The 17,441-nt window shown below is 39.9% G+C and overlaps 1 protein-coding gene across 2 annotated transcripts in view; it reads left to right on the top strand.

Annotated features, from left to right (window-relative positions):
* Positions 1 to 17,441, top strand: part of LOC132818719 (5'-AMP-activated protein kinase subunit beta-2-like) — a 42,334-nt gene that overhangs the window by 11,865 nt on the left and 13,028 nt on the right. For both annotated transcript variants that reach the window (XM_060829759.1, XM_060829760.1), the window contains exons 3-5: positions 1,481 to 1,647; positions 3,314 to 3,407; positions 9,576 to 9,690. In XM_060829759.1, coding sequence (XP_060685742.1) covers positions 1,481 to 1,647; positions 3,314 to 3,407; positions 9,576 to 9,690 — 376 coding nt within the window. The remainder of the gene's footprint in view (positions 1 to 1,480; positions 1,648 to 3,313; positions 3,408 to 9,575; positions 9,691 to 17,441) is intronic.

Below are 17,441 nucleotides of genomic sequence, written 5' to 3'. Positions count from 1 at the left end.
GTGAAGTGGAAACTCCACCCTTTATCCGATTAAACTCTCTAGCATCTGCATTTCTCACTATCTCCAAGTCGCTAATTAGGAAATCCAGTCTGTTAACTAGCAGTGAACCGCCTGATACTAAGTGCTAACTTTTAAAAAAGAACTTTGCTAATGTGCTGTAGGGAATGAGATGGAACATCTTAAACAAAGTATTCTCTGGTTGCTGAAGCAGTGTGTTGTATTTCCCTTATCCAATATGACCGTGGATATACTGGTGAAGTTAGGACTGTCCTCCTTGGAGGAAAAGTTTGAGATGAGATCTGCACAGAGAAATGGCCCTGTTGGCAGATAGGTTGAGAATCAAAGATTATGAATATAAGTAATTGACATTATAGCTGAAGCCAGTATGAGGCGAAATCTATTTTTACACAGTGAGTGGTTGGGAGCTGGAAGACTCTGCCTTAGAATGTTTTTAAGGTATGTCTTTCAAAAGAGTTCGAGAATTATCTGCAGAGAAGATTTGCAGTATTATGTTGACAAAGTGGATGAATTAATTTATTGTCACATGTATTATGTTACAAAAGACAGTGTTTGTTGCTACCTTTAAACACAGAAAAGGAGACCGAAACTTAGCATATCAACTAGAAAAATAAAGAAATAAAGTTCAAGTTTTCAACCCCTTTTGTTAAGTGCACAGTCATGGGCCTGGATTGGCCAGCCATGACTCCCCTTGCCATGCTGCCAGAACAAGTGTTGTCACTCTTCAGTGCCATCTCACCTCCGCTGATATTGCTGCCACTTGAGTCCTTGCTGGACCTTGCCAAAGCAACCACAACTGATGCTGCCAGGTCCCACATAGGCCCAAACTCAACCTGTCAAGAGTCTGCTCAGAGTCCACCTCACCTATGCAGCCACTGCTGATGCCACCGGGTCTCATATTGGGCCCAAACTCCCCTTCACTACCAATGCATGAATCGGTGCTGGATGCAGTTGCAGCGGCCACCAAACTCACCTTCGCTGCAGCAGCCATGAGTCAGTGCTGGGCTCACCTTGTTAGTGCAGAAGCTGCTGGAAACCCATACTCGCCACTGATACCATTGCCGCGTCGGAGCTCTTCATGAGGTAAAGAAAAAGAAGAACCATGAGAAAAGAGGGAAGAAAAGAAAAACGGGCAAACCCTGAGCTCAAAAGCTCTATTCTGCCGTCATCTTGAATTAGAACTAGTCAAAGTTGCTCTTGTAGTGTACTGGCATAGGCAGGCAAAACTGCCACCTCCTTGGCTGTAACTATTCTGTGTTTAAAACAAAAACTTTCTTTTCCTTTGTGTGCTAACTAAGTTCACCCTCTTCGCTAACCGTTTAATTTAACTATCTAGTTACCGAGAAACTACTGTTTTACTGCTACCATATGATTCTATAGAAATTGTAGTTTTAATGCTGTTTACTTGTGTGTGTAACTTTCTTCAAATTTCCCCTTCTCAATGTTTATTTTGATATTGTAGCCTCTCACTGATAAGGAATTTGTATCCTGGCAACCTGATGTAGACGAATCTGTAAAATTTCCTAAGCAAGCTCGCCCCACTGTTATTCGCTGGGTGGGTGGCGGGAAAGAAGTGTTCATATCTGGATCCTTCAACAACTGGCATACCAAGATTCCACTTATTAAAAGGTAAATACGTGCAGTTTACAACTCGCCGAGAATCTATCTCTTGGTAGAAGAAACAAACTTCATGGTTCTTGAGCCTCAGTGAAGGTTCCTATTTCAAAGCTGTATTGAGTTTCATTTTAATTTTGGTAAATTTTTCAATTTAATTTAATCCATCAATATGATTTGAAGTTTGAAGCAAAAGTATTGAGAAATTGGATTTCCATTCACACATTATGTTTCTCACCCTGTTACAATATATTGCAGTTGTCTAAGTCTAGAAAACTGGATGAAGGTTGTGACCAGCAAAATGCAAAAGAGCTACAAGTCTGTTTGGAAGATCATGATAAAATAGATCATGAAACTTCACAGCTTAATGAATGTTCATAAGCTTTCCACTTATTTAAAGTGCATTATTCCTAATATGTAGAATGAATGTGGATCATTTGATGCCTGTAGAGAATTGAAGTGCATAGGTTTGAATCAATGATTGGATAACAGTAAGTGCCAATGTATCTTCCACAATGGTAGAATGAGTACAGTGATCTACCTCTGATAAAATGTGACCACACAGTAAATCCTCCTCAACTGGCTGAGATTCCTCCAATGTTAAATTCTGGATCTCCATAACCTGTGTTCTACACAGCCATACCGTCATGTCTCTAAGCATGGGATAAATTGATGTAATTAATCCAAGGGGTGTGACTGCATCCTGAAACACATTATCCATGTCTCTGTCCCTCTCTCTGAAGTGTGGTAGTGTCTGCAGTTCATCAACTCTATGCCACGGTTCTTTGAGCAGTCAACATTTGATGCACGTATAATTAACTGTATTTCACTCTGGTGTTAACTACCTCTCACATACTACATTTCTATTTTCTTTAATTAATTTTGATGGATAATATTTTAAAGATATATTTCTTAACAGAACGCTTCAGCTATAATAGTCTCCTGTTTTAAATCAGTTGTCATACAAAATACACGGAAGGAATGCCCACCATTACCCACCCACCTACTACTTTTCTGTGGTGTTTCAATTCAACTCTTACAGGAAGAAACATGTTGACGAGTTTTTGTGCCCCTAGTTTTCACTTCAAAGTATCACTGTCCTCCTCATACAGGGCCTCTCTTCTCTTTATGGAGTAGCTGACCAGTTCTGTCACATTGTTTGAGAGGCTATTGATTCCACTGTCTCTCCTACTCCTCATGAAGCCAGTATCCCTGCTTTTGCTCACTCTTCATGAATCTGCCATCCCCTCCCTTTCTCATGCTGTTTCAGAAGCACTAGATTCTCTCTATGGCTCAGGCTCAGAAGATCAAGATCAAATTTTAATCTTAAAAATATTAATTTCTGTATGAAACTTCACATTTTCCATCAAGCATGATCAAATGTGTTTGCAAGAAACAAATTGTAATAATATTGGATTTCTTATTAATAGCTGTTTAATCCATAACATCATATTAAAGGGTTTTGGCTCTGTCTTGCTCTTTAAAGTGCAGTCCAGAAGTAAACCGTGATGAAACATGCCCACAAATGTTAATGGTAAGAAACTGAATGGTGTCATCTGTACTTAGAACTGAATTTCTATGTTGATGCTATAATAAACTGAAGGAAATTGAGAAAACCAAAAAAAAAGTTTCATAATGAACTGGTGGATAGTAAATTTAATATTTGTTTTTTTTTTCACAGCCATAATGACTTTATTGCTATTCTTGATCTACCAGAAGGGGAACACCAATACAAATTTTTTGTAGATGGGCAGTGGGCTCATGATCCTGCAGAGGTAAGTATGCCATTAATTTAACATGAACTTAAGCATGGAACTTGAGAGCTTGTATTTGTAAGCTTCAATGTAATAAATAAGGGGAGAAAAAACAAATTGGATAAACATTCATGTTACATAAATTAAGCTGTTTTTCTTATGCCACTTCTCTAAGTTTTGAGGAAAGTCGACAACTGAATCATGCCATTCATATTCACACACTTTCAATGAGGTCGCTGTATTGCATCAAAGCAGGGACTCAAATGGATTTTCCCCTGCTTTACTGGGTCATTTAGGCCATAAATAATAATCCTGCTACTGCTGGATACAACCAAGCATACTCAGTTTTGATCCAGAATGGACCTGATACCTTACTGTTTAAATTCATTAAAAACATATAAAATCATCAGGAAAAGTTCCAAAATATTTACAGTTAAATCTCTCGAAGTTGAGAAAAGTATCAGGTCAGTAAAGAATTTTCATTAATGTTTTAAAGTTAGATAAATTTTGACATACTTTGCTTCAATGAGACTGCATTCATCCTAAAAATGTATGAACTAGGAACAGGAGTTACCATGGGACACTTTAATCCTACTCCGCTATTCAAGATGGCCATGACTGGTGTTTGTCTCAATTCTACTTTCCAGCCTGTTCCTCAGGTTTCTCTGAGACCAAAATTCTGTTTGTCTCAGCCTTTAATATGCTTACAATGAAAAATCTACAATCCCCTGAAATAGAAAATGTTAAAGATTTGCTATTCTCTTAGTGAGCAAACTTATCCTGATCTCAAGCCTATTTGATTAACCCCTTATCCTAAGACTGTGCTCCCATTTTTAAGTTCCCTGTCAGGGGAAACTACCTGTGTCATACCTCTCCAGAATATTTGATTGTTTCAACAGGTTCACCTCTCAATCTTATAAACTCTGGAGAGTAAAAGCCCAATTTACTTAACCTATCATTACTGACCAACATATTAATCCAAGCAATCAATTATGTGCTAGCCTTCAAGGTAAATATATTCTTTTAGGGATGGAAATACCTTGAAGTCCTCCAACTCTCAGATGTAAACATCCCTGAGCAGATATCTAAGATAAGGGCGTTTTAATTTGAAGAGGCACCATAATTAATATTTTTACAATTGCACTTCTTGATGATCCTAGTGATACCACTGCTAATGTCTTTGTCTTAAAGGAAAATGATTGTTTATCAAAGCCATCGATCATTGAGTATAAATCTTTGACAGACAATAGAGTCATAATGGCACTGTGGGAACAAATTGGCCTGTATATCCGTGCTGGAACACTGTTTAGCATTTTCATCAGTCCCATTTTACTACTATACTTCTATAGCCCTGCAAATTCATTTCCCACAAGTATCTATCCAACTTTCTTTTGAAATAATTTATCATCTCTTTTTTCCACTATCTTCATGTTCCAGGATATTACCATCAATGTGTAAAAAATGTTCTTTGTAACAATATCCCTGCATCTTCTGCCCAAAACCATAAACCTGTATACCCTAGTCTGTGTAGTCAGCTAATAGAGACGGCTTTTAATACCTGTGCCTGTTTAACTCATGTATACCTCTATCAAATATTCCCTCAACCTCCTTTGCTACAAGGAGAGGAATGCCAGCTTCTTCCACCTAACCTTGAAGCTAAAATCCCTCAATCTTGCAACCATCTGGAAAATCTCCTCTGCATTCTCTTAACCTTTTTATGCCACAGTCCAAACATTAGGGGGAAGCTGAACGTTTTCTGTTTCACAGTCTGAGTTGAGAGATTTCAGTTAAGTTTTCAGTTGACTTTGCCAGAGCTAATTTGCTTAATTAGAGCAATTATACATTCTTGAAACCTATTTCCAAATTTCATCTTAATCCAGCCCTGTATTCATAGAGTCATAGAGATGTACAGCATGGAAACAGACCCTTCGGTCCAACTCGTCCATGCCAATCAAATATCCCAAACCATTGTAGTCCCACCTGCCAGCACGTGGCCCATATCCCTCCAAGCTCTTCCTATTCATATACCCATCCAGATGCCTTTTAAATGTTGCAATTGCACCAGCTTCCACACTTCCTCTGGCAGTTCAATCCATATACGTACCACCCTCTGCATGAAAAAGTTGCCCCTTAGGTCTCTTTTATATCTTTCCTCTCTCACTCTAAACTTCAGCCCTCCAACCAAAAGGAAGGAGACTGGAATTGCACGCAGTATTCCAAAAATGGCTGAACCAATGTCCTGTACAGCTGCAACATGCCCTCCAACTCCTGTTCTCAGTACTCTGACCAATAAAGGAAACCATACCAAATGCCGCTTTCACTATCCTGTCTACCTGCGACTCTACTTTCAAGGAGCTATGAACCTGCACTCCAAGATCTCTTTGTTCAACAACATTCCCTAGGACCTTACCAGTAAGTGTATAAGTCCTGCTAAGATTTGCTTTCCCAAAATGCAGCACCTCGCATTTATCTAAATTAAACTCCATCTGGCACTTCTCAGCCCATTGGCCCATCTGATCAAGATCCCCTTGTAATCTGAGGTAATCTTCACTGTCCACGACACCTCAAATTTTGGTGTCATCTGCAAACTTACTAACTATACCTCCTATGTTCACATCCAAGTCATTTATATAAGTGACACAAGATAGTGGACCCAGCACCAATCCTTGTGGCACTCCACTGGTCATAGGCCTCCAGTCACTGACCAACCCTCCACCACCACCCTCTGTCTTCTACCTTTGAGCCAGTTCTGTATCCAAATGGCTAGTTCTCCCTGTATTCCATGAGATCTTACCTTGCTAACCAGTCTCCAATGGGGAACCTTGTCAAACGCCTTATTGAAGTCCATATTGATCACGTCCACCGCTATGCCCTCATGGTTCTCAACTGTACCAGTCTCAGATTGATCTCTTTCCTCAATATCTCCCTGGATCCCCACCCTCACCCCCACCTTAAAAGTTTAAATCCTCCTGAGTAGCTCTAGCAAATCTCCCTGCCAGTATATTAGTTCCCACCCAATTCAGGTACAATCTGTCCTCCTTGTACGGGTTACTTTTACCTCAGAAGAGATTCCAATGAGCCAAAAATGTGAATCCTCCTCCCATATACCAGCTCCTTTGCCATGCATTCATCTGCTCTATCCTCCTATTTCTACCCTCACTAGCTCACAGCACGGGAGTAATCCAGATATTACTAGATTAGATTAGATTACTTACAGTGTGGAAACAGGCCCTTTGGCCCAACAAGTCCACACCAACCCGCCAAAGCACAACCCACCCATACCCCACATTTACCCCTTACCTAACACTACGGGAAATTTAGCATGGCCAATTGGCCTGACCCGCACATCTTTGGACTGTGGGAGGAAACCGGAGCACCCGGAGGAAACGTGCAAACTCCACAGAGTCAGTCGCCTGAGTCGGGATCTCCTTTTTAAATTCCTGCCTAACTCTCTCTATTCCCCTTTCAGAATCTCATCCTTTTCCCTTCCCATGTGATTGGAACCAATGTCTACAATGACTTCCTGCTGGACCCTCTTCCCCCTTGAGAACATTCTGCACCCTCTCTGAGACATCCTTGATCCTGGCACCAGAGAGGCAACATACCATTCTGATTTTTTGCTGCTGGCCACAGAAACCTCCGTCTGTGCCTTAGGCTAGAGAGTCCCCTGACACAATTAATCTCTTGGAATCCGACATACCCCTCGTTGCATTAGAGCCAGAAACTTGGCTGTTCGTGCTACGTTCCCCTGGGAATCCACCACCCCCTACATTTTCTAAAACTGCGTACTTGTTTGAAATAGAGATAGCCACAGAAGACTCCTACAATACCTGCCTACCTCTCTTACCTTTCCTGGAGTTAACCCATCTATGTGACTGTATCTGCAACTTTTCTCCCTTCCTATAACTGCTATCCGTCACATCCCCTTGCTCCTGTAAATTCTTCAATGCCTCTGTCTCTCTAACCAATCCATTCAATCGGATAGGATTTGCAACCAGTGGCATTTATTACAGATATAATCCTCAATAACATGTAAACTCTCCCCAAAATTCCACGTCAACAAGAAGAGTATATCACTCTACTGAAGGCCATTTTTGCTTCTTTCAATGTACAGACCTAGAAAATAGTGCTCTCTTATTCCTCTACAAAACACACTCCAGGTTAACTTAATACTTATGGCTTATATTTTTAAGTTTAAGCAAGAGACATATCTCTTATCACATAATCAAGAAAGAACCCACTTTACTCACTACTGCAGACTTGCTCCCCCTCTCTCCGTCTCTCTCGCCCTCCCCCGCCTCCCCCCTCTCGCCCTTCCCCGCCTCCCCCCTCTCGCCCTCCACTCTGCACTGTTGTCTTTGTTCTCCTTTTTCCTTTTAAATGTGTTGTTGTTTGACTTTTTTTCTCTCCCAAGTTCCAAAACAAAGCAACAGCATAAAACACTAATTGCTGCTCCTGGAATTCGAGGAAGTCGCCTCCAACACCTAAAATACCTCAAAAGAGGAGCAGCCTGTTATGACCAGAAATTTTTCCCGTCCTCCATCTTGGATTACCCAGAATCTGGGACCCTTAATTTTGTTCTTGCTTGAACCATCTCACCTTCTACCATCATTCCCGTAAATTAGCTGTGCATAAATACTGTCATTTCTAAGGCATAATAAAGACATTGAAGCTCTGAAAGTGGTGTGGTGAATTGCTTCAAAACGGATACCTAACTTCAGATGAATTGAGGTCCAAGAAATACTCATTCACACCTTACTATAGAATTTATTTTACTAATGCTATCCAAAATTTTCTGTCCATTTCAACTTGTCTCACATGCTGATCACCTGGGACCTGAATAAGCTTTTCCCTTCATGCTTCTGACTACTTATCTTGAGGTGGATTTTCATTTGTGTAAACATCAGGCGTGATTTGGTAGCATTCTGTCCTCCTGAGTGATAAGGTTTTGGGATTAACTCCCACTTCAGGACTACGGCCAGTATCACAGTCATTGTGATTTCAATTGTGACACTAAACTGGCACCTCATTTGCTTACTTGGGTGGATGTAAAAGATCCCATCTCCCTGTTTTGAATCTTGACCTAAAACAACAACAGATTCTCTGTGTTCTATCTTTTTGCTGTCGGAGTTTGTGGAGTGCTTTTTGGCCACCATATTTCCTACCTTTGAAGCATAGTGACTGTTTCAAAGTACTTTATTGGCTTTAAATCAATCTGAGATTTCCAGTGATAATAAAATAAACATTTAAAAAGGAAGACATGTATTTGTAATTTGGAAGTCGCATCGAGGAATTGTCTCAACGTTTGCTGATGATACCAAACTAGGGAACATAGCAATTGTGAGAAACAATGCAGGATATTATAACAGAACATAGACAGGGCAGCAAACTGGTAGATATACCCTTTAGTTCAGTGCAGAGAAATGTGATATCCTTTCCATTAAGTGTGGACCAAATAATAAAACTTCTCATGGCATGTTCTAAGGCTTGGGGGTATGTACACCTTTAAAGGTAAGAGCATAGGCATTTTGTTTTTTGGCTGTAAGGACATTGGATATAATGACGATGAATAGGTCACAATGGAAGTATTGCATGCTGTTTTGGACAGTCTGTTATAAGAGATATTGCACCAGTGGCAAAAGCAGTAACGATTCATTAATTTTATAAAATTATCAGGAATGAGAAGTTAGAACTGGGCAGAAGTGTTTTATTAATGGGTTTTTGAAAAAAACAAAGATTGGCAACTCTAATAAATATTTTGAGATGGTAAACAATGAAATATTGTTTGTATTTATTGAATATGCAAAAGGGGTGTGTTTGATTTAATACAAGAAGAAATATTTAAAATATTCCATATTCTAATAACTATTTTAATTTCTGGTAACAGTTGAGATAGAGATCATATCGTTCTAAAAAAATTTGCTGAATGCTTCAAAATAGAAAATGTGAAAGCATATGGGGAATGCTACTACTGACGTGAAAGGCCAATTGTTTCAACCTGTTTTGGAAATTTTATGACTTTTTTTTAAGGACTAATTTTTTTTGGCGAGAAATGGAATTTACATTTGGCATAAAATAATTTTCCACAAAATCACTAATAAGGGAACGTAGGGTATTGTCTGACCAGAGCACACTAAAATCAACTATAAAAGAATCCTGAATTTTCTTTGTCTTTCTCTTTCTTTTCAGCCAGTAATAACTAGTCAGCTCGGGACGATCAATAATGTCATTCAAGTGAAGAAATCTGATTTTGAAGTATTTGATGCTCTTAAGCTGGACTCGCTAGAGTGTTCAGATACTTCAGGTGAGGAATGTATAGCCGTAGGGGGCACAGTCAGTCAGAATAAAGTTAGTACTTGATTAAAGGTTTTTTTTAAAAAAGATAATCCATTGGGAAAAACATGTACGTCTGGATGGCAGGATGAAATTGACAATGTATTTCACAAATTAATATTCATTTGCTTCTAGTAAAGGAAAATACTTGAATTTATATAATCTCTTTTATAACCTGGGATTGTCCCAAATGCCTGTGATCCATTGAGATATTTTTGAAGTGTAATGCTTATTGTAATATTGGAAGCATAGCAGTCAATGCCTAGATGATCTACTTTGGGTATTGACTGAGAGGTAAGTGTTGGTAAAATATTGGAGTAAATTCCTCTGATATGCTTTAAATTGATTAAGGTAGTACTACATTTTTTTCCCAATTTATGTGCTTATTTTGCAAAGAAAATTAGTTATTTTTGTAAGACACACCAACTAAACATTTTATTTGTGTAGTGATAGGTGTGAAATTTTAGGTAATTTATGATTTTTGCATTTCTGTTAGAATATTTGGAAGGAACGTTAAAATTGAAGACTCTTCATGTGTATGAAAGACTGTAATTTTGATGATTTGACTTGTTAAACAGTGTAGTGAAAGTTATCTAATGTGGTACTGAGGCACTCTGTGCCAAGGGAGAAGTAATATATACAGGGAATGTCCAGGCAACATCCATGTTTAAATGTCCGTGTGAAATCTGGAAAATGGTCATGACATTTGGAGACTGGTCACATGTATTACCAATGTAAACTTTGGGTCTGAAATAGTTGAGAATAATACTAAAGAAAAACACCATATAACGTAGTTTAGAATACTGACCTTCCTTTCAGTGACTTCAGTGGAATGATTATTTTGAGTTCTTGCACATGGTCAACCTACAATTTGATGTAATTCTAACCCTAACAGTGAAGAACGCCCCAGGTTTGATTTCTGGTCTGTGCTGAGTTCAGCTCAGACAGAAACTAGACTGTTGGAATTGACCTTTTCACATGTGGACTAGGGTAGGGGGAAAGAAAAGCAGGGATCCTTTGTAGTGTCTCTTCAAGTGGATATTGGTTTAAAGTTACACTGGGCTTGCCTCTAATGCAACCCATTGTTAAATACTCAACGAATGCATCTTGTTTTGATTCGTAAGTGAACATTTTTAAAAATTCAGTTGTGAAATGTCGGCATCACTGGTTGGACTCGCATTTATTACCTTTTCCATAGTTGCTCTTGGGAAGGTGGCGATGACCTGCCTTCTTGAACTACCATATTCTGTAGGCTGACCCACGACTTTGTAAGGGAAGCAATTCCAGGATTTTGACCCAGTTACTGTGAAGGAATGGCAATATATTTCCAACTCAGAATGGTGAGTGGCTTGTCGAAGGAATTGCAGGTGATTGTGTTCCCATGTATCTGCTGGCCTTGTCTTTCTCGATGAAAGTGGTCATGAGTTTGGATGGTGGTGTCTTTTTTGACGTTTGGGTAAACATCTAGAGAACACCCAACAATTGTGAAGCTGTTATTCACCAGAATTACTGCACTCAGCAAGACAGCTTATACTTAAGTAACATAAAGTAATATTTTTTGTGTAATTTCCAAGCATTGAATTAGAAATGTTCTGTAATTCCATTTAAATGTGTGGAAGAGGAGCAGCTGAGAAGAGATTCAGTGACTGCATTCAGCTTATGGCTTGTAGTTTTAAAACCAGGATTCAAACCAGTAATGGGGAGCTGTAAGTATTACATTAACTTTATAGTTTAATAGTTAAATCACTTTTATAACTTCAGACAAGCAGAAAATATATTTCTCAACTTGAAGGCTTAATTAAATTTGGCAGGGCAGATGACTTGTGGATGTAGCATGTCGGAACAGGTGAACACTTATGTGATCCATAGTAACTATATCTGCAGTGAGTGCCTGTAACTTGGGGAACTGCAGCTTCAAGTTTATTATCTAGATTCTGAAATGCAAGTACTATATCAGTAAGGCCTTTAATCAGGTTCCCCACAGTAGGCTATTACACAAAATACGGAGGCATGGGATTGAGGGTGATTTAGCAATTTGGATCAGAAGTTGGCTAGCTGAAAGAAGACCGAGGGTAGTGGTTGATGGGAAATGTTCATCCTGGAGTTCAGTTACTAGTGGTGTATCGCAAGCATCTGTTTTGGGGCCACTGCTGTTTGTCATTTTTATATATAATGTGGATGAGGGCGTAGAAGGAAGGGTTATTAAATTTGTGGATGAAACTAAGGTCGATGGAGTTGTGGATAGTGCTGAAGGATGTTGCAGTTTATAGAGGGACATAGATAAGCTGCAGAGCTGCGCTGAGATGTGGCTAGTGGAGTTTAATGCGGAAAAATAAGAGTTGATTCCCTTTGGAAGGAGTGACAGAAATAAGGAGTACTGGGCTAATGGCAAGATTCCTGGTAGTGTAGATGAGCAGAGATTTCTCAGTGTCCGTGTACATAGATCCCTGAAAGTTGCCACCCAGGCTGATAGGGTTGTTAAAAAGGCATACAGTGTATTAGCTTTTATTGGCAGAGGGATTGAGTTTCAGAGCCACGAGGGCATTTAAATAGTCATTGGTTAAACATATGGATGAAAATGGAATACTGTAGCGTAGGATAGATGGTCTTCAGACTGGTTGCATCGGTCAGCACATCAATGGCTGAAGGACCTGTACTGCGCTGTTATGTTCTATGATGAAGTGGGGAAGGTTAACTGAGCAGTTTATTACAGAAGGTAATCATTTCTACTTCAGCTAGCTGTTTGTTTAGGTTTGTGATCAGGGACAGAACATTGCGACTACAGCAAGACATTTCTGGGGATTCAGAAGGGAGCAATGGAGGAATCTTAGTCCTGGCAATACTCCGAACAGATTTGAGGTTTATAGTTGAGAATATGAACTGCAGGGAGGATATACAAATTGACCGTAGCACCATGCTGCATGGAGCTACTCAAGTCGGTGCAGTTAAAAACTGATGAAGTTGTCACAGGGGAGAATATCTTTGGGGGAAATTACTATTCTGTATGGCCAAGGTGGCAAATCTTGAAAACTTCCAAGCTGGAAAGGAATTTTGATTGAGTGTGGAAATATCCAGTTATCCATGTACTCCACGTGGATGCAATTAACATAGGTAGGACTAAGAAAATGGTTCTACAGAAGGGGTATGAATAGATAACAGATAAGTTAAAAAGCAGAACAACAAAGGTAATAATCTCGGAATTATTATTTGAGTCACAAACAAAGGTTAGAGTTGAACACAGCTTGAAGATGGTGTGGGAGGAACGTGTTTTGATTCATGAGGCATCGGCATGAGGACTGGGGAAAAAGAAAGCTGTACCATTAGGACAGCCTGCACCTGAACTGCAGCATATTGTCAAATATATCTTGAACTGTTAGAGAGGGCTTTAAACTAAATAATGGACTGGAGGTAGGATCCATATGAGAGAGGATTTAGAAAATTAATGTGAAAGATCAAGGCAATTTTTCAGGCTAGCAATGTGGAAATGGAAATCAAAGTGACCGGAAGAGATAGTATGTGCAAACATAAGAGGGCGTAGGGAAATAAGTTCAGGGTACAGAATGAAAGGTTCTTCTTATAAATGCTATGTGAATTAATAATAAAGAATGATGAAATGAAAACAAACAAAAATAAAATGGCCAGGTAGAATATAATCTAGGAAAATGTGAGTTTATGCCTTTTGGCAGTAAGAATGTTATTTAAATGAAAAAAGACTGCAGCAAGCTATGGAACAGAGGCTTTTGGAAGACTTGATCCATGAATCACAAAAAGTTAGTATCCAAATTCACCAGGTAACAGGAAGACAACTTGGATGTTGGCCTTTATTTCAAAGGGAATGGAGTATAAAAGCAAGGGAGGATTTACTAAAAGCATACACGGCACTATGAGTTTGGAAGCTGTGAGTGGGAGATCTCCTGAGGTGATGAGGTTCTGTATGGTCTGGGAGATGATGGTTTGGTGATAGGGGGAGTGGTCGAGGGGGCAGTAGGAGGAGGTGTCCTCGAGTTGGCATCTGGCTTCAGCGGTGTAGAGGTCAGTGTGCCAGTGTACTACTGCACCCCCTTTATCTGCTGGCTTGTTGGTGAGGTCGGGATTGGAGCAGAGGGAGTGGAGGGCAGCGCGTTGTGAGGGTGAGAGGATGAGAGATTGGAGTGGGGGAGGGGGTAGACAGGTTGAGGCGGTTAATGTCCCGGCCGCAGTTGGAAATGAAGAGGTCGAGGGCAGGTAATAGGCCAACGCGGGGTGTCCAGGTGGATGGAGTGTGTTAGGGCGGGTGAAGGGGTCCTTGGAAGGTGGGCGGGAGTCCTGATTGTAAACATAAGCTCGGAGGCGGCAGAAGAAGTGTTCGACCTCACGGTGTGTATTAAATTCATTGATGCATGGGCGGAGGGTGATGAAGGTGAGTTCTTTGCTAAGGACTGATTGTTTGATTCCTGATGAAGGGCTTTTGCCCGAAATGTTGATTTTCCTGCTCCTCGGATGCTGCCTGAGCTACTGTGCTTTCTCAGCACAGCTCTAATCCAAAATGTGGTGGTGAGCCATGTTTTCAAGCCACTGCAGTTATTCTGGCGCAGGTAAATTCACAATGCTGTTAGGAAAGGAGGATAGTAAAGGATCCTCTGAGAAGTGATCATAACCTGCTGGAATTTCACATTGTTTGATAATGGGAAATTTTGATCTCAAACTCTTGTAATACAGGCAATTACAAACTTATAAAGACAGAGTTAGAATGGAGAGATATGTTAAAAGATGGTACTGAAGCATTGACAAAATTTAAGGAGATATTTCACATTTTCTGTGATTGTATAGAAGATTGTACAGGAAAGTTGCATGATCCAAGGTTAATCTGTGAAATTTGAGTCTGGCATCAAATCAAATAAAAAGTTGTATGATACTGCAAAAGTTAATGGTCGTCCGGATAATTGGGAATTTTTTAAAAATCAGTAAATGATAACTTAAGAAAAAGGAGAAATTGGAATAAACGAACAACTAATATAAACATAGACAGTAAAAAAGTTCCATAAATGTATAAAAAGCAAAAGATCCAGCTAAAATAAGCATTCGTCCCTTTTGGGATGAGTCTGGGGAATCAATAATGGCAAACAATAAATAGCAGATTTGGATTGTATCTGTGTTCGGTATACAAAATACAATAGGTGAAAAAAATGCAAAAGAGAGGAAATAATTATGATCACAAGAAGAAAAATACAACCATCTCAATTAAGATCTGGAGACGGCTACTTGGCCCTCAACTGTGTTCCACACAGTTGATCTGATCTTAACCTCAACTCTACGTTCCTGCATATTGTCAATTTCATTTCTTTGTTGATCAAGAATCTATATACATCTGCCTTAAAGATATTTAATACGTCTGTCTTCATCGAAGTAGAGAATTTCAAAGACACTCACCCCCCGAGTGAAAAAAGGTCCTCCTTACATTGAATTTGTGCTAGGAAATCAATGAGACTAAATGCTGACGACGTCCCCAGAACTGATGTTCTGCATCTGAAGGTCTGAAATGAATGGTGAAGAAACAGTGCGTGAATTAGTTGTATCCTTCTAAAGTTCCCTACCTTTTAGAAAAGTTCAAGATCATGAGAAATAGGAACAGGAGTAGGCTGTTCAGCTCCTTGAACCTGTTGCATCATTCAGTAGGGTCATGGCTGATTCCTCACGTCCACTTTTCTGCCCTTTTCCCTTAAGCCTTGACTCTCCATGCTGTTTACTATATACACATATATATTAATGGCTTGCAGGAAGGAAGTGAATGTACTTGCAGATGACAGAAAAACATGTGCAACTGCAAGTTGTGAGAGGAATGCAAACAGTTTACATAGGGATATTAATAGGTTAAATACAGGGGCAAAAATTTGGCGAATGAAGTATAATGTGGAAAAACATGAAATGTATTTAATTTTGTAAGGGATAACAAAAGAATAGAATGCTATTTTAATTGAGAAAAGCTAGAAAGTTGCGATACAAGGGGACTTGTGGGTACTTGTACATGAAACACAAAGCCAACACACATGTGCAACTGGTAATCAGGAAGGCTAGTGGAGTATTGGACTCTATTTCAAGTATGTTGGAGTATATGAGTAGGGACGTCTTACTGCAATTGTATGAGGTGCTGATGAGAGCACATCTGGAGTATTGTGAGCAGTTTTGGTCCCCTTATTTAAGGAAAGATATAATTTCATCGGAGGCAGTTCAGACAAGGTTCACTAGGATGATCCCTGGTATAGAGGTATTGTCTTATGAGCAAAGGCTAAACAGCCTGGGACTTTACTCGACTGGAGTTTAGAAGTGGTCATCTCGTTGAAATGTACAGAAAGGAAACGAGAGGATGTTTCCTCTCATGGAAGGTTCTAAGACCAGAAGGCAGTCTCAAAATAAATGGGTTCAAATTTAAGACTGTGTTGAGGAGGAATGTCTTTTCTCAGAGGAATTTGAGTCTTTGGATCCCCTTGCCACAAGAGCTGTGGGGGCAGAGTCTGTGTTTTTTCAAGGCTGAGATAGACTCTTTATCAGTTGGGGAATCGAGGATTATGAGCAAAGGACAGGAAAATGGATGTGAGGAATTTCGGACCAACCATGGTCCTGTTGATTGGTGGAACAGGCTGAAGGGGCCTAAAGGCTATCTTGATCTTAATACTGTAAGCAAATAGGAATCTATCTGTCTCAGCTTTAAATGTACACAAGGACTCTGCTGTTGCAGCTCTCTGTGGCAAGAAGCGCCAAAAACTCAGAACTCTCTCAGAGAAGAAATCTAACCTCATCTTCAGTCTTAACTTAGCATCCCTTTATCCTGAGATTATGTCCTCTGGTCTTAGAGCCTCTAATGAGGGGATACATCCTCTCAGCATTTAGCCTGTCAAACCCCTTAGGAATCCTCTATTTTCCAATGAGATAGAGTAATAGAGATGTTCAGCACGGAAACAGACCCAACACGTCCATGCCAACAGATATCCCAACCCAATCTAGTCCCACCAGCCAGGACCCGGTCCATGTCCTTCCAAACCCTTCCTATTCATATACCCATCCAGATGCCTTTTAAATGTTGCAATTGTACTCGCATCCACCACTTCATCTGGCAGCTCATTCCATACATTTACCACACTCTGCATGAAAAAGTTGCCCCTTACGTCTCTTTTATATCTTTTCCTCTCTCACTCTAAACCTATGCCCTCTAGTTCCCCCACCCCAGGGAAAATACTTCATCTATTTATCCTATCCATGCCTCTCATGATTTTATAAAGCTCTAAGAGGTCATCCCTCACTGCTCCAGGGAAAACAGCCCCAGCCTGTTGAACATCTCCCTATAGCACACATGCTCTAACCCTGGTAACATCCTTGTAAATTTTTGCTGAACCCTTTCAAGTTTCACAACATCTTTCCAATATGAAGGAGACCAGAATTGCATGCAGTATTCCAACAGTGGCATAACCAATGTCCTGTATAGCCACAATGTAACCTCCCAACTCCTGTGCTCAGTATTCTGACCAATAAAGGAAAGTATACCAACACCTTCTTCACTATCCTATCTACCTGCGACTCCACTTTCAAGGAGCTATGAACCTGCACTGCAAGGTCTCTTTGTTCAGCAACATTCTCTAGGACCTGAACAGTAAGTCTATAAATCCTGCTAAGATTTGCTTTCCCAAAATGCAACACCTCGCATTTATCTAAATTAAACTCCATGTGCCACTTCTCAGCCCATTGGCC

This window comes from Hemiscyllium ocellatum, chromosome 9 (genome assembly GCF_020745735.1).
Source record: "Hemiscyllium ocellatum isolate sHemOce1 chromosome 9, sHemOce1.pat.X.cur, whole genome shotgun sequence".
NCBI lineage: Eukaryota > Metazoa > Chordata > Chondrichthyes > Orectolobiformes > Hemiscylliidae > Hemiscyllium > Hemiscyllium ocellatum.
The sequence above is the reverse complement of the archived record's forward strand: the minus strand, read 5'-3'. Positions and strand labels throughout refer to the sequence as shown.